The 18,360-nt window shown below is 49.1% G+C and overlaps 1 protein-coding gene across 2 annotated transcripts in view; it reads right to left on the reverse strand.

The window, feature by feature from the left end:
- Window positions 1–18,360, reverse strand: part of LOC122544393 (actin-like protein 6B) — an 85,755-nt gene that overhangs the window by 37,854 nt on the left and 29,541 nt on the right. For both annotated transcript variants that reach the window (XM_087982695.1, XM_087982697.1), the window contains 5 exons: window positions 17,951–18,048; window positions 13,932–14,026; window positions 9,080–9,186; window positions 2,123–2,212; window positions 1,081–1,142 (listed from right to left, as the gene is read on the reverse strand). In XM_087982695.1, the coding sequence (XP_087838821.1) occupies window positions 1,081–1,142; window positions 2,123–2,212; window positions 9,080–9,186; window positions 13,932–14,026; window positions 17,951–18,048 (452 nt within the window). The remainder of the gene's footprint in view (window positions 1–1,080; window positions 1,143–2,122; window positions 2,213–9,079; window positions 9,187–13,931; window positions 14,027–17,950; window positions 18,049–18,360) is intronic.

Below are 18,360 nucleotides of genomic sequence, written 5' to 3' on the forward strand. Positions count from 1 at the left end.
ATGATGTAACATAGAACAGTACGGCACAGGAACGGGCCCTTTGGTCCACAATGTTGTGTTGAACACAATTAAACTAATCCCTCCTGCCTGCTCTTGGTCCATATCTCTCCACTCCTTGCATTTTCATGTTAATATCGAAAAGTTATGGGCGGCACGGTGGCACAGTGGTTAGCACTGCTGCCTCCCAGCGCCAGAGACCTGGGTTCAATTCCCACCTCAGGCGACTGACTGTGTGGAGTTTGCACGTTCTCCCCGTGTCTGCGTGGGTTTCCTCCGGGTGCTCCGGTTTCCTCCCACAGTCCAAAAATGTGCAGGTCAGGTGAATTGGCCATGCTAAATTGCCCGTAGTGTTAGGTAAGGGGTAAATGTAGGGGAATGGGTGGGTTGCGCTTCAGCGGGTCGGTGTGGACTTGATGGGCCAAAGGGCCTGTTTCCACACTGTAAGTAATCTAATCTAATCTAGTCTCCAGATCATGTGAATGAAACGTCCCTACTGATGATAAAATTATGTTCTTTTTCACAATAGGAAGAACAGGAAGCCACTCAGCCCCTCAATTTACTTCTGCAATTCAATTTTTTTCAAATTCTTTTACGGCTTATGGGTGTCAGTGTTTGGTGGCAACATTTGTCGCTCGTTTCTTGAGGTGATGGGGAGTTGCCACTTTGAACAGCTGCAAGTTCCTGTGTTATACAGGGACACTTACACAGTGCCATTAGGGAGGGGATTGCAGGATTTCGACCCAGTGATACAGAAGAAAGACTGACGTATTTCTGACTCAAGGTGGAATATGTGGCTGGTGATGCTCCCTGGGTCTGCTTCCTCCTCGATGGTAGCGGTCGTGGGGTTTGGAAGGTGCGGTTGGAGAGCTTAAGAAGCAGGAACAGTAGTGGGTCATTTAGCCCATCAAGCCATTCCAAGTGATGTGGCAAACCCAGCTACAACTCAGTGGCAGTGGTGAAGGAGTGAACGCTGGAGGTGGTGGATGAGGTGGGGCAGCTTCTTCCTGGACCAGCACCTTAATCCCACCTACCTACCCAGACTGCGTCACCCTCCCTGACAAAATAAAAGGTGGTACTCACTGTTCGTCGTACGGTGAGTCAGAAACTTGCAGAACAGAAGCTTGGAAATCCTGGATTACTTCCTGTCCATCCCAAAGAAAGAAGACAATTGTTCATCATCGCGCTCTGCGGACAATCAGGAATATCTCCTCTCCAGTTAAAAGCGGGAAAATTCCGAGTGGGAAATCCCATCGTGTTATCATTTCCCCCTTCCGTTCACAGGGGTCTCACTCCCCCTATCTCACAAGGCACAGAAGACAAGCCAATACCCATGGTGAAAAAAACAGCAAGGGGGGATATTTCTGCAATTGGACCCATCCCCATCCCACATAGGAAGCAATGGAGGCAGAGCTCACCCAGCATGCAATGCAGCCGCGAAAGCCCTCTATATTAAACCCTGATGGTCCCTGCCCTGATGAATGGTCCTAACCCAAAACGTGGATTTTCCTGCTCCTCCGACTCTGCCTTTCCAGCTCCACTCTTTATCAACTCTGGACTTCCTCTCCACCGTCTGCAGCTCAGCACAACCCCACAACAGGACGTGGGTCTCGAATGGCCCTCCACAACCCCACGCACCCCACATTCCCGCCTCCCAGTGTCTGTCCTTTGGGTGGGATTCAAGACATTGTGTGCCGGTGGGCTACTCAACCAGGCATGGCCTGGAGCCTCCACAAATCAAAGATCGACCTCTAGGACCCCATAGCAGGCTAAGCCCCGGGGGGAAAAAAAAACCAAAGAGAGTTTTCAAACTTTTACAATTTGTTGCGTCTGAAAATATTCACGGACAAGGAGAGGCCGTTTCACGTGAATCATCCGATTGGATAAACTGAAACTCTTTGTGCATTTCAATTGGTTAGAGAGGAGGTGGGGTGCAGTGAAAATAGATGTCTCGGGCAGCCAATGGCATCATGTTAGAGGCAGGGCAGTTGGGAACAGGAAGGTCATGTGATTGAAACTTGTGAGGTGAGACACCTGCCAACATGCCCTCCAACCCTTTCACCGCCCCCACCCCCACCCCCACCCCCACACCCCCCCCCCAAACCGAGGGTCTGGTCTGACCTACGTTGCACATGTAATTGTGCCAGGATTTGGTGACGTAGCAGATCTTCTCCTTTCTCTTCCAATTCGGTGACGCACCTTCCCGAACGGGCTCCTGTACCAGTGAAAAGATGGAGCAGAGTCGGCCACCATCCCAACCTTTCAGCATAGAATCCCTACAGTGCGGAAGCAGGCCACTCAGCCCATCAAATCCACAGTGACCCTCTGAAGGGCGTCCCACCCAGACCCACCCCATCCTTGAAACCCTGCACTTCCCAACGGCCAATCCACCCTAACCTGCACATCCCTGGACACTATGAGACAATTTAGCACGGCCAATCCACCCTAACCTGCACATCCCTGGACACTATGAGACAATTTATCATGGCCAATCCACCCTAACCTGCACATCCTGGGCACTATGGGTAATTTAGCACGGCCAATCCACCCTAACCTACACATCCTGGGCACTATGGGTAATTTAGCACGGCCAATCCACCCTAACCTACACATCCCTGGGCACTATGGGTAATTTAGCACGGCCAATCCACCCTAACCTGCACATCCCTGGGCACTATGGGTAATTTAGCACGGCCAAGCCACCCTAACCTGCACATTCCTGCACAATAGACAATAGGTGCAGGAGTAGGCCATTCTGCCCTTCGAGCCTGCACCACTATTCAATATGATCATGGCTGATCATCCTTAATCAGTATCCTGTTCCTGCCTTATCTCCATAATCCTTGATTCCACTATCCTTAAGAGCTCTATCCAACTCTTTCTTAAATGAATCCAGAGACTGGGCCTCTACTGCCCTCTGGGGCAGAGCATTCCACACAGCCACCACTCTCTGGGTGAAGAGGTTTCTCCTCATCTCTGTCCTAAATGGTCCACCCCGTATTTTTAAGCTGTGTCCTCTGGTTCGGCACTCACCCATCAGCGGAAACATGTTCCCCGCCTCCAGAGTGTCCAATCCTTTAATAATCTTACACGTCTCAATCAGATCCCCTCTCAGCATAAGCTAGTCCCGCCATTCCAGGAATTGACCTTGTGAACCTACGCTGCACTCCCTCAATAGCCAGAATGTCTTTCCTCAAATTTGGAGACCAGGACTGCACACAGTACTCCAGGTGTGGTCTTACCAGGGCCCTGTACAGCTGCAGAAGAACCTCTTTGCTTCTATACTCAATCCCTCTTGTTATGAAGGCCAGCATGCTATTAGCCTTCTTCACTACCTGCTGTACCTGCATGCTTACCTTCATTGACTGGTGTACAAGAACACCCAGATCTCTCTGTGCTGCCCCTTTACCTAAATTGATTCCATTGAGGTAGTAATCTGCCTTCCTGTTCTTGCCACCAAAGTGGATAACCATACATTTGTCCACATTAAACTGCATCTGCCATGCATCTGACCACTCACCTAACCTGTCCAGGTCACCCTGTAATCTCCTAACATCCTCCTCACATTTCACCCTGCCACCCAGCTTAGTATCATCAGCAAATTTGCTAATGTTATTACTAATACCATCTTCTATATCATTAACATATATTGTAAAAAGCTGCAGTCCCAGCCCTGATCCCTGCGGTACCCCACTGGTCACTGCCTGCCATTCCGAAATGGAGCCGTTTATCACTACTCTTTGTTCCCTGTCAGCCAACCAACTTTCAATCCAAGTTAGTACTTTGCCCCCAATACCATGCACCCTAATTTTGCTCACTAACCTCCTATGTTTTCTGAAAGCTTTCTGAAAGTCCAGGTACACTATATCTACTGGATCTCCCTCGTCCATCTTCAAGAAGATTAGTCAAGCATGATTTCCCCTTCATAAATCCATGCTGACTCTGACCAATCCTGTTACTACTATTCCAGATGTGTCGTAATTTCATCCTTTATAATAGACTCCAGCATCTTTCCCACCACTGAGGTCAGATTAACTGGTCTATAATTTCCTGTTTTCTCTCTCCCACCTTTCTTAAAAAGTGGTACAACATTAGCCACCCTCCACACGATGGGGCAATTTAGCACGGCCAATCCACCCTAACCTGTACAACCTTGGGCACTATGGGTAATTTAGCACGGCCAATCCACCCTAACCTGCACATCCCTGGGCACTATGGGTAATTTAGCACGGCCAATCCACCCTAACCTGCACATCCCTGGACACTATGGGTAATTTAGCATGGCCAATCCACCCTAACCTGCACATCCCTGGGCACTATGGGTAATTTAGCACGGCCAATCCACCCTAACCTGCACATCCCTGGACACTATGGGGTAATTTAGCACGGCCAATCCACCTTAACCTGCTCATCCCTGAACACCATGGGTAATTTAGCATGACTAATCGACCTAGCCTGCACATCTGTGGACGCTACGGGGCAATTTCTTATGGCCAATCCATCCTAATCTGCACATCTTCAGGCTGTGGGAGGAAACCGGAGCACCCGGAGGAAACCCATGCAGACACAGGGAGAATGTGCAAACTCCACACAGACAGCTGCCCGAGGCTGGAATCGAACCTGGGACCCTGGCGCTGTGAGGCAGCAGTGTTAACCACTGAGCCGCCATGCCGCCCTAAATCTTCAACCCTGTGGAATTCTCTGCCACAAAAAGCATCTGAAGCCAAAGCATTGAATGTTCTCAGGACTAAAGAGATCAAAGGGTATAGGGAGTAACTGGGGAACAAGGTGCTGAGTATTGAATGGTGGAGCAGGTTTGAAGAGCTGAATGGCATATTCCTGCTTCAACTTCCTGTGGAACCTTTTAGCTCAGATCACCACTGCTTCAGCCTTATTGTAGGGATATGGTTGATAATGGCCTTATTACTGAAATGGCAACACCGGAGCCTGGGCTAGAGGTTCTGTGACTGTTCAATACCCACCCGAGCAACTGGGGAAAGTTTAAATTAAATAACTCTGGAATAAAAGGCTCACCTCACTGAAAGTGATCGTGAAGCTAACAGACTGTTGTTAAAATCCATTTGGTTCACCAGTGCCCTTTGGGGGAAGGAAATCTGCTCTCCTTACCTAGTCTGGCCAACATACGACCCCTGACCAATAGAAATGTGGTTGACTCCTAAACAGCCTCTGAAATAGAGTCAGAGAGTCATACAGCACAGAAACAGACCCTTCGGCCCATGCCGACCATAATCCCAGATTAAACTCGTCCCACCTTGGCCCATATCCCTTTAAACACTTCCCATTTATGAACTTACCTAAATGCCTTTTAAACATTGTAACCGTACCCGCATCCACCACTTCCTATGAAAGGTCATTCCACACATGAACCACTCTGTAAATAAATTGTCTTTTTTTAGATCTTTCTCCTCTCACCTTAAAAATACGTCCCCTAGTCTTGAAATCCACCACCCTAGGGAATAGACATCTGCCATTCACCTTATCTATACCCCTCAAGATCTTATAAATCTCGATTAAGGTCGCCCTTCAACACTCCAGTGAAAAAACTCCCAGCCTATCCAGCCTCTCCCATACAACTCAAATCCTCCATTCCCTGATAAATCTCTTCTGAACCCTTTCCAGCTTAATAATATCCTTCCTATAACAGGGTGAACACAACTGTGCTCAAACTTCCAGAATAGGCTTCACCATCGTCCTGTACAACTTCAACATAATGTCTCAACTCCTATACTCAAAGGACTGAACAATGAAGCATGCTAAATGCCTTTGACCCAGTCCATCTGAATGCACTCTGATGCATACGTCAAAGAATTATCTACCTGAGCCCCTCAGTCTCTCTGTTCTATAGCACTACCTGAGATTGGCTGGGAAAACGACTCTGTTCAAAGCGCTGCTAGACTTGCCAGCAAAAAAATGCAGTGACGCAAACAAAACAAAAATTCCCACGATCTTAACTGGAGTTGCCAACATTCCCAGTTTGGAACTCAACAGGAGCAGGCCATTCATCCCCTCCAACCTGTTCTGACATTCATTGAGTTTATAGATGATCTGTGCCTCAACCCATCGTCCCACAATTGCTCCATACTCCTCAATACTGTAAGAATGTACAGAGGAACATCGATTATCCGGTATTCGATTATCCAAATATCGGATTATCCGGCAACATCGCAAGGTCCTGATGCTCGGCTCAACTATGTTATCCAGCATTCAATTATCTGGAATTAACCAAACCAAATACTCCCCTGCTAGTGTCCTTTAGATAGTTGAAGTTCCTCTGTATAACTTTAAATTGAATATTTTTTTCTATTTTATGTGTTTAAAAAGTGGGAGATGTGGTTTTAGTCTCATCTTTGAGTGTACTTATGGATTTGCCCTGGGGTATCTGGAGGTCTGTTTTGTTTCCATGCATTTCAATGAGACAAACCCTTGAGGTGAACAGCTCAGTGTAGTAGAAAGAAGATAGAGGGGGAAAACTCTGCTGTCGAGTCTAGCGTCAGGGTCCAGTGGAGACAGAGAACGGTCGCAAAAGTGGCTCAATGTGGTGTATGCCAAAGAGTGAAAGATTTTCTGCACCCTAAGTTCAGGGAACTTAAGCTGTCACTTTGAGTGAAGTTTGCAGTTTGTTTTAGTCATCCTGGGGACAGACACTAGACAACGGGAAAATATCATGTAGTGATTGCAGAAATTCATCGAAAGGAAACTGGTTACAGCTGTACCTGCATGAGCCTGAGCAGGGAGCCACTGTGTGAAAATGGTGATATCACTTTTCTGAAGTTTTGTTGTTTGTGAGGATATTGCTGGGGTAAAATGAATGATGCAAACTCGAATCCTTTAATATAGTTAATATGTGGTGTAATATAGTTTGTGTGTTTATTCTGACTTAATAAACAATTTAATCCTTTCAGTTAAATGTGTAAATGTTTTCAGTTACTGATTTCTACGGTTATTAAAAGAATTAGCATTTACAAGGTTTCACTCTGGGATCGGACTTGTCCAGTGTTAACATCAGCTGCGATCGTTAATAATGTCCTTACCCAATCAATATTATCCATCTCAGACTTAAATGTTCCACGTAATACACTCCTGAGTAACACCAGCTTTTTGGAAAACACTCTAGATTTCTATTGTGCGTTGCATGGATAGCTTAACCCCTCTCCCTGGGTATTTGTATTTGATTATCTAAACTATCTGAACCCCTCACTTAAATTCCAGTCTGTAGCTCACTCTGGGTATCTGCAATTGTATATACAACCCCCCCCCCCCCCCCCCCCCCCCCCCCTCCCTCAATCCTCCCTTGGATTCCAATCTGTAACTCACTCCTGGGTGTCTGTTATTGTATATACAAATCCCCCAAATCCTCGATTAGATTCCAGTCTGTAACTCACTATGGGTATCTGTTATTGTATATACAAATCCCCCAAATCCTCGATTAGATTCCAGTCTGTAACTCACTATGGGTATCTGTTATTGTATATACAAATCCCCCAAATCCTCGATTAGATTCCAGTCTGTAACTCACTATGGGTATCTGTTATTGTATATACAAATCCCCCAAATCCTCGATTAGATTCCAGTCTGTAACTCACTATGGGTATCTGTTATTGTATATACAAATCCCCCAAATCCTCGATTAGATTCCAATCTGTAACTCACTATGGGTATCTGTTATTGTATATACAAATCCCCCAAATCCTCGATTAGATTCCAGTCTGTAACTCACTATGGGTATCTGTTATTGTATATACAAATCCCCCAAATCCTCGATTAGATTCCAGTCTGTAACTCACTATGGGTATCTGTTATTGTATATACAAATCCCCCAAATCCTCGATTAGATTCCAGTCTGTAACTCACTATGGGTATCTGTTATTGTATATACAAATCCCCCAAATCCTTGATTAGATTCCAGTCTGTAACTCACTATGGGTATCTGTTATTGTATATACAAATCCCCCAAATCCTCGATTAGATTCCAATCTGTAACTCACTATGGGTATCTGTTATTGTATATACAAATCCCCCAAATCCTCGATTAGATTCCAATCTGTAACTCACTATGGGTATCTGTTATTGTATATACAAATCCCCCAAATCCTCGATTAGATTCCAATCTGTAACTCACTATGGGTATCTGTTATTGTATATACAAATCCCCCAAATCCTCGATTAGATTCCAATCTGTAACTCACTATGGGTATCTGTTGTTGTATATACACATCCCCCAAATCCTCGATTAGATTCCAGTCTGTAACTCACTATGGGTATCTGTTATTGTATATACAAATCCCCCAAATCCTCGATTAGATTCCAGTCTGTAACTCACTATGGGTATCTGTTATTGTATATACAAATCCCCCAAATCCTTGATTAGATTCCAGTCTGTAACTCACTATGGGTATCTGTTATTGTATATACAAATCCCCCAAATCCTCGATTAGATTCCAGTCTGTAACTCACTATGGGTATCTGTTATTGTATATACAAATCCCCCAAATCCTCGATTAGATTCCAATCTGTAACTCACTATGGGTATCTGTTATTGTATATACAAATCCCCCAAATCCTCGATTAGATTCCAATCTGTAACTCACTATGGGTATCTGTTATTGTATATACACATCCCCCAAATCCTCGATTAGATTCCAGTCTGTAACTCACTATGGGTATCTGTTATTGTATATACAAATCCCCCAAATCCTCGATTAGATTCCAGTCTGTAACTCACTATGGGTATCTGTTATTGTATATACAAATCCCCCAAATCCTCGATTAGATTCCAGTCTGTAACTCACTATGGGTATCTGTTATTGTATATACACATCCCCCAAATCCTCGATTAGATTCCAGTCTGTAACTCATGTTTGGGTATCTGTTATTCTACATATAAATCACCCTGAACCCTTCAATTATATTCCAGTCTGTAGCTCACTTCCAGGTATCTGTTATTGTATATTATTGTGTATATAACCCCCCCAAATCCTTTGATGAGACCTCTGTTGATAACCCACTCCAGGCCAATGCTTATTCTCTTGTCCTGCTGCCATCGCCCTCATGTGTTACTTACCTTCGAGGCGATTGTGTAAGGCGGAGTGATTTCCATGTTCATTTCCTGGAACAGCTCCCGGCACTGCATCGAGATGAAATCACCAGCCAGGGGAGACTTGACAATGCCTGGAGGAAACAAAGACGTGAGACCTCATCGGGAGCTGGGGTGGCTAACACTGACTTCAGGGAGTCTGGACTGAGAGGTGGCAAAGAGGCCAAACTACCAGCCTGGGTTCCCAATGCCGTTCAGGGAGCCCAGCAGAATGAAGTCAATTTACCAAGTGATGGCAGCCACAATTCCCACAATCCCCCTGTGTTCCCAGAATCCACCATTCTTGTTCCCCTAGGATTCGCTGCACGAGTTCCTCTTCAGGTCATCCTGTGAGCTGGGTAATGTGAAGGTACTGTAAAGAAGTGTACACCTTACTGTCACTGCTGTAAGAAATGGATGGACGTTGGTCAGCTTTTCGGTCAACTTTATGATGCGCTCATCTGACCCCAGTGGCAGGAGTGTGACCAGTTCTGGTCGCCACATTTTTCAAAAGTTGTGAAGACTTTGGAGAAGGTGAAAGGGAGACTGATGAGACTAGTACCAAAGAGGGGAGGGAATCGAGTTATGTGGAGGTACGGGTCGTTCTGCTATAAAGCACGTTTTGTGAACGCAGACTCAGTGTAACGCGACTGACGAATCGGGGACACTGCAAACTTGTAAAGTGTGTGTTGGCTGTAACGCGATTTCATCACCAAAACTTTAAGTGCTGTTTCTAAAGTGTGATCTTTCAATAGCTCAGGGTTGCACGAGAACACAGCCTTTGTATTACAGAAGAGTTAGCGTCCCTACAGCGTGGAAACAGGCCAACCAGTCCACACCGACCCTCCAAAGAGTAACCCACCCTGATCCATTTCCCTCTGACTAACGCACCTAACACAATGGGCAATTTAGCACGGCCAATCCACCCTAACCTGCACACGTTTAGGCTGTGGGAGGAAGCCCATAGGGAGAATGTGCAAACTCCACACAGACAGTCGCCCGAGGCTGGAATCGAACCCGGGTCCCTGGCGCTGTGGGGCAGCAGTGCTAACCACTGAGCCTGTACTGGGGAAGCTGGGCCTGTCGAAACAACCACACCGTTTCACGGATCGGAGAACCTTCCGGCACTGGAGGAGGTGGTTAGGCCCACTGTGCAAGAGCAGCTCACTCTCCTGACCTCCCTCCACGGACCTGCACAGTCCTGATATTAACCCTGTGCTCTCTCGATTGAAGCTGCCTCCACTGCACCCTCAGGCGGCAGGTTCCAGATTGGGACCACTCTGCGTGGCATTGTTCCAGGGTCTTAACGCTGTTCAAGGGCAATTGTTCAAGGCAGCTGAACGTCCTCATGCCTGCAGCCACTCCCATTTCCTCTCTCCATCTTTTTTTTTTATAAAGTGCACCCAGATGTCTGCCTGAGGCGTTATCTAATGTTTTCTGAAGGTTCACAATCACCCTTTGCTTTTATGGGGGTGTTTATAAAGCCTTGGATTCCTTATGGCTCGGTAGCTACTCGCTTCACCCGCCACCTTCGGTTATTTATGGGCCCAGGTGCCTCTGATGTTGGACACCATTTAGAAAGTTAAAACTCACACAACACCAGGTTATAGTCCAACAGGTTTAATTGGAAGCACACTAGCTTTCGGAGCGACGCTCCTTCATCAGGTGACGCTCCGAAAGCTAGTGTGCTTCCAATTAAACCTGTTGGACTATAACCTGGTGTTGTGTGATTTTTAACTTTGTCCACCCCAGTCCAACACCGGCATCTCCGAATCATGACCGTTTAGAAACGCACCCTTCAGTTTATATTGCCTTTTCCCGTTCTTCCATCAAGGAAGAAGATGCTGCTCAAGTTATAGAGATAGAGGCAGTAATTCAGGCCCTCGACGGGGTTAAAATCCATGAGTTACTGGATGGGCTGTCCGTACAAACAGTGGATAAGGCTCCACTGGACGACATCAACATTTCTGTGTTTGTGAATCATTTTGACCTTCCCTGCATTAACCTGTGCTGCTGAACTCTGATTTGGCCTCAGACTGAGTGGCTTGCTCAGTCATGGCTTTTTGGAGTCATTCATGTTGCTGCGTGTCTGGAGTCGGGGGGGGGGGGGGGGCGGGGTTTAGGACTGGGTAAAGGAAGCGGCTCTCCCTCCCCAAAGGGCACTGGATGTGTCCTCACAACCGCTGATGGAAGTTTCGTGGTTGTCATAGGAACACAAGGAGCAGGAGTAGGCCGCCTGGCCCCTCAATGGCTGACCTTTTCACAGCCTCAGCTCCGCCTTCCTGCTCTCTCGCCCTTAACTCCTTTACTGTTTCAAAGTCTATCTTTGCATTAGAAACATTCAACGAGGTAGCCTCAACGGCTTCCCTGGGCAGGGGGTTCCACAGATTCACAACCCTTTGAAGTTCCTCCTCAACTCCGTCCGAAATCTGCTCCCCCTTACTTTGAGGCCACGCCCCTTAGTTCCAGTTTCACCTGCCCATGGAACCAACCTCCCTGCTTTTAGCTTGTCTATTCCTGTCATATTTTTACGTGTTTCTAGAAGATCCTTCCTCATTCTTCTGAATACCAATCAACATAGTCCCAGTCTCCTCATAAACTAATCCTCTCAACTCTGGAATCAACCCAGTGAACCCCCTCCAGTGCCAGTACATCCTTTCTCAAGTAAGGAGACCAAAACTGCACACGGTATTCCAGGTGTAACCTCACCAGCACCTTGTACAGCTGCAGCAAAACCTCTCTGCTTTTAGACTCCATCCTCTTTAGCAATGGAGGACAATATTCCATTCGCCTACTTGCTGCACCTGCAAACCAACTTCATGTGATGCATGCATTAAGGACTGACTCCCAGGTCCTTCTGAGACTAGCTTGCAATATTAGATTTAGCAATTGAATTTGAATGTTACTATCTGCTTTGGCGGGATTGAGTCTGCGTCCATTAACCTGGACCTCTGTAGCCTGTAGACATTACCAGCGTAACACTGTTCCACTGACCTGTAGTCTAAAGTCTCTCATTACCCTTCTCACAATTCAGAATACTTCCAAATTTTGTGACACCTGTAAATTTTGAAATTGTATTCCCCAGACTTTCAAGTCTAGGTCATCAACGTAGGCTATGAAAAGCTGAAGGTGAAATTTGAGAAATAGTAGCACGATGTTAGGAGTTGAAAGTGCACTGCCTGATAGTGTGGTGACTGCAGGTTCAACAGTGACTTTCCACAACTGGATAAATACTAGAATACAGAAATAAATCGCAGGGAGAAAAATAAATAACCGAAAGGACAGGGGATGCTGGAAATCAGAAACAGAAATTGCTGGAAAAACTCAGCAGGTCTGGCAGCATCTGTGGGCAGAAAGCAGGGTTGGCATTTTGGGTTCGGTGACCAGTCTTCAGAATAGATTGCAGGGAAAGGATTGGGTGCGGAGTAGGGCGAACTGGATCCCTCTTTGAAAGAGCTAGTGCGTTCTCAATGAGCTGAATGGCCTTCTTCAGTACTGAACTATTCTCTGCTTTTATGACCGCGGGATACTCCAGGGTGATGGGTGAGAGTTGGCATTTGAAGGGGCACTGCAGAGCGTTGGTGTGTGTGTCTGTGGTAGGGGAGGGGGTGGAATAGGGAAAATAAAGTGTTTGTTAAGTAGTCAAACAAATGATTTGGACTGATTGATGAATGAATTGACTGGATAGATTCAACTGGGAAACAATGGTCCTGTGTAAGATCAGACTCTCCCTAAGTTTGGGTCAGAAGGTTCAGATGATCATGGAATGTGTTAGAACATCAGTCAGGGCAGGATTTATACACTTAATGGTAAGGTCCCAGGGAGTGTGGCTGAACAAAGAGACCTTGGAGTGCAGGTTCATAGCTCCTTGAAAGTGGAGTCGCAGGTAGATAGGATAGTGAAGAAGGCGTTTGGTATGCTTTCCTTTATTGGTCAGAGTATTGAGCACAGGAGTTGGGAGGTCATGTTGCGGCTGTACAGGACATTGGTTAGGCCACTGTTGGAATATTGTGTGCAATTCTGGTCTCCTTCCTATCGGAAAGATGTTGTGAAACTTGAAAGGGTTCAGAAAAGATTTACAAGGATGTTGTCAGGGTTGGAGGGTTTGAGCTATAGGGTGAGGCTGAATAGGCTGGAGCTGTTTTCCCTGGAGCGTCGGAGGCTGAGAGGTGACCTTATAGAGGTTTATACAACCATGAGGGGCATGGATAAGGTAAATAACCAAGGTCTTTTTCCCTAGGGTAGGGGAGTCCAAAACTATAGGGCATAGGTTTAGGGTGAGAGGGGAAAGATATCAAAGAGACCTGAGGGGCAACTTTTTCATGCAGAGAGTGGTGTGTGTATGGAATGAGCTGCCAGAGGAAGTGGTGGAGGCTGGTACAATGACAACATTTAAAAGGTACCTGGATGGGGACATGAATAGGAAGGGTTTGGAGGGACATGGGCCGGGTGCTGGCAGGTGGGACCAGATTAAAGTGCCGACTTAAAGTGGAGAGGATCTCCAAGAAGAATGCACATGTCAAGTTTCTGCAGACTGGCATCTCCAAATCAGGACGAGATTAGGTTGGGATATCTGGTCAGCATGGATGATTTGGGCCAAAGGGTATGTTTCCATGCTGTGACAGGTCGATTAAAAGGAAGTCGGACTGTTCTACGACTGAGTCGTCAACAAACTCTGTCCAGAAGGAAGTGTCTTAGTTACTGAACGGGCAGCGCTCAAGGAACGTGTACCCAAGCCAGAGGGAGCACCCATAGGTGAGGCACAGCCAAGGGGCCAGAAACCCTAAAGGGGGGGTGGGGGGGTTTACAGTTACCACATTGAGAGGTGAAAGGGTCCTACCTTGCTGCAGGACGTAGCCGTCGTGCACGGGGATAGCAGTCGTGTGGGTTGCACCGCTATCGAGGACCAGGCCTGTGGATCGCCCGTTAGCGAAGCTGTCATGATGGGGGAGGAGACAGTCAAGGAGAGATTCCACACTGAGACAGTGAGGTCCATTGGTGCAGAAGAGAGAGAGAGAGAGAGAGAGAGACAGAGAGAGAGACAGAGAGAGAGAGAGAGAAACCTGCATTTACGAGATGTACCAAAACGCTCCATAGATGGGATGTTTGAACCAGCCCTCCCCATTCACCAGAAACTCTCCACCCAGTGTCCTGGACCCTCAAAGATCATCACTGAGAACCAGGGGGGTGAGGCTTCTATCCTGCGCGCTGCTTGTGGGATCTTGCTGTGCTGTTTCCTATGTTACCAGAATGAGCACTTCAGAGCTGGATCGGCAACTCTCATGTGCATTAAAGACTTACATTCCCGTAGCACCTTTTACAACTTTCCCAAAGTGAAGGACTTAAGTGTGGCGTCTGCTGTAATGTCATACAAACAGCATCAGATAATCCAATTTTGATGATGTTGGATGAGGGATACACTGGGAGAACTCCCCTCTTCTTCATCCAGTAGGTGCTCAGGATCTGAAGGTCTACCCTCAGAAACAGTCGGGCTGCCAGTTTAATGTCTCTGCAAAAGATGGCATCGTCAACTGTGCAGTATTTGCCTGTTTGGTGGTCTCGGAGAGAGGGATAGGTGCGTCTTGTCCCACTAATATTCGCAGTAAGAATTAGGCCTTTACAGGAATAAACATCTGCAATTACTTCGAACACGTGGCAGATTCTACTCAAGAATGGGTCTCATGGGAGCAGAAGAGGGTCAGATTTCCTCTACCTATTACGGAACGGGGAACATATCACTCAGACCACTTCATTCCAGGAGGACACAGTCAGGATCACGTTCCAGACTGGGACGCACAGTCAGCATTCTGTCCCAGACCGAAATGCTCAGTCAGGACAGTGTCCCAGACCGGGACGCACAGTCAGGACCGTGTTCCAGACCGGGACGCACAGTCAGGACAGTGTTCCTGACCAGGACGCACAGTCAGGACAGTGTTCCAGACCGGGACGCACAGTCAGGTCAGTGTTCCAGAGCGGGACGCACAGTCGGGACCGTGTCCCAGACCGGGACGCACAGTCAGGACAGTGTTCCAGACCGGGACGCACAGTCAGGACCGTGTTCCAGACCGGGACGCACAGTCAGGACCGTGTTCCAGACCGGGATGCACAGTCAGGACCGTGTTCCAGACTGTGACGCAGAGTCAGGACAGTATTCCAGACCGGGACGCACGGTCAGGACCGTGTTCCAGAGCGGGACGCACGGTCAGGACAGTGTTCCAGACCGGGACGCACGGTCAGGACAGTGTTCCAGACCGGGACGCACGGTCAGGACAGTGTTCCAGACCGGGACGCACGGTCAGGACAGTGTTCCAGACCGGGACGCACGGTCAGGACAGTGTTCCAGACCGGGACGCACGGTCAGGACAGTGTTCCAGACCGGGACGCACGGTCAGGACCGTGTTCCAGACCGGGACGCACGGTCAGGACAGTGTTCCAGACCGTGACGCACGGTCAGGACCGTGTTCCAGACCGTGACGCACAGTCAGGACCGTGTTCCAGAACGGGACGCACAGTCAGGACAGTATTCCAGACCGGGACGCACAGTCAGGACAGTATTCCAGACCGGGACGCACAGTCAGGACCATGTTCCAGAGCGGGACACACAGTCAGGACAGTGTTCCAGAGCGGGACGCACAGTCAGGACAGTGTTCCAGACTGTGACGCACAGTCAGGACCGTGTTCCAGACCGGGACGCACAGTCAGGACCGTGTTCCAGACCGGGACGCACAGTCAGAACCGTGTTCCAGACCGGGACGCACAGTCAGAACCGTGTTCCAGACCGGGACGCACAGACAGGTCAGAGTTCCAGACTGGGACGCACAGTCAGGATCACGTTCCAGACCGGGACGCACAGTCAGGACCGTGTCCCAGACCGGGACGCACAGTCAGGACCGTGTTCCAGACCGGAACACACAGTCAGGACAGAGTTCCAGACCGGGACGCAGAGTCGGGACAGTGTTCCAGACCGGGATGCACAGTCAGGACAGTGTTCCAGACCGGGACGCAGAGTCAGGACAGTCTTCCAGACTGGGACACACATTCGGGACAGTGTTCCAGAGCGGGACGCACAGTCAGGACAGTCTTCCAGACCGAGAAGCACAGTCAGGACAGTCTTCCAGACCGAGACGCACAGTCAGGACCGTGTTCCAGACCGAGACGCACAGTCAGGACCGTGTTCCAGAGTGGGACGCACAGTCAGGACAGTATTCCAGACCGAGACGCACAGTCAGGACAGTGTTCCAGACCAGGACGCAGAGTCAGGACCGTGTTCCAGACCAGGACGCACAGTCAGGACAGTGTTCCAGAGCGGGACGCACGGTCAGGACAGTGTTCCAGAGCGGGACGCACGGTCAGGACAGTGTTCCAGACCAGGACGCAGAGTCAGGACCGTGTTCCAGACCAGGACGCACAGTCAGGACAGTGTTCCAGACCGAGACGCACAGTCAGGTCAGTGTTCCAGACCGAGACGCACAGTCAGGACAGTGTTCCAGGCCGGGATGCACAGTCAGGACAGTGTTCCAGGCCGGGACGCACAGTCGGGACAGTGTTCCAGACCGAGACGCACAGTCAGGACAGTCTTCCAGACCGGGACGCACAGTCAGGACCGTGTTCCAGACCGGGACGCACAGTCAGGACCGTGTTCCAGACCGGGACGCACAGTCAGGACCGTGTTCCAGACCGGGACGCACAGTCAGGACAGTGTTCCAGACCAGGACGCACAGTCAGGACAGTGTTCCAGACCAGGACGCACAGTCAGGACAGTGTTCCAGACCGGGACGCACAGTCAGGACCGTGTTCCAGACCAGGACGCACAGTCAGGTCAGTGTTCCAGACCGGGACGCACAGTCAGGACAGTGTTCCAGACCGAGACGCACAGTCAGGACAGTGTTCCAGACCGGGACGCACAGTCAGGACCGTGTTCCAGACCGAGACGCACAGTCAGGACCGTGTTCCAGACCGGGACGCACAGTCAGGACCGTGTTCCAGACCGGGACGCACAGTCAGGTCAGTGTTCCAGACCTGGACGCACAGTCGGGACAGTGTTCCAGACCGGGACGCACAGTCAGGACCGTGTTCCAGACCGGGACGCACAGTCAGGACCGTGTTCCAGACCTGGACGCACAGTCAGGTCAGTGTTCCAGACCTGGACGCACAGTCAGGACAGTGTTCCAGACCGGGACGCACAGTCAGGACAGTGTTCCAGAGCGGGACGCACAGTCAGGACAGTGTTCCAGACCTGGACGCACAGTCAGGTCAGTGTTCCAGACCGGGACGCAGAGTCAGGACCGTGTTCCAGACCAGGACGCACAGTCAGGACCGTGTTCCAGACCGGGACGCACAGTCAGGTCAGTGTTCCAGACTGGGACGCAGAGTCGGGATAGTATTCCAGACTGGGACGCACAGTCAGGATCACGTTCCAGACCGAGACGCACAGTCAGGTCTGTCTTCCAGACCGGGACGCAGAGTTGGGATAGTATTCCAGACCGGGACGCACAGTCAGGATCAAGTTCCAGACCGGGACGCACAGTCAGGTCAGTGTTCCAGACCGGGACGCAGAGTCAGGTCAGTGTTCCAGACCGGGACGCAGAGTCAGGACCATGTTCCAGACCGGGACGCACAGTCAGGACAGTGTTCCAGACTGGGACGCACAGTCGGGACCGTGTTCCAGACAGAGACGCACAGTCGGGACCGTGTTCCAGACCGGGACGCACAGTCAGGACCGTGTTCCAGACCGGGACACACAGTCAGGACCACATTGCAGACAGGAGACCACAGTTGGCCCTGTTCCCATGTGTGTGCCTACGGGGCTGTGCTGTGGACTGGGGGCAGCCGCCTGGCTTCAGACTGTCTGAAGGATACGCAGTGAGCACCGCGGTCTTGCAGAGGAAGAAGGCGGGGATGTTGTAGTGCTCAAACATCAGCTCGGTCAGCTTCTCTCGCTTGGCCCGGGTGTTCCACTGAAACAGACAAAAACCCTCTGAGGTCCCAGCAGAAAGAAAGACAACCAGTACATTCACATAGCAGCCTGAACAGAACAAAACAGCCTCACGTTAACTCAGCGGTACATTATCGCTCAAAACCTGACCCACATCATTAGGTATTAGGACTTGGAGATGCAGAGTGGCAAAGTCTGGCCTAGTAATCCCTAGGATCAGTCTAATGCTTCAGGAACATCGGTTCAAGTCCCACCAGGTTAGCTTGAAGTTTAAATTAAATTAATCCATCTGGAACATAGAGAAGATTGTAGTGATGGGGGCCATCGTCAATCG

Source organism: Chiloscyllium plagiosum, unplaced genomic scaffold, assembly GCF_037043375.1.
Source record: "Chiloscyllium plagiosum isolate Xiang-an unplaced genomic scaffold, Cpla_swu_hap1 HiC_scaffold_44, whole genome shotgun sequence".
Lineage (NCBI taxonomy): Eukaryota > Metazoa > Chordata > Chondrichthyes > Orectolobiformes > Hemiscylliidae > Chiloscyllium > Chiloscyllium plagiosum.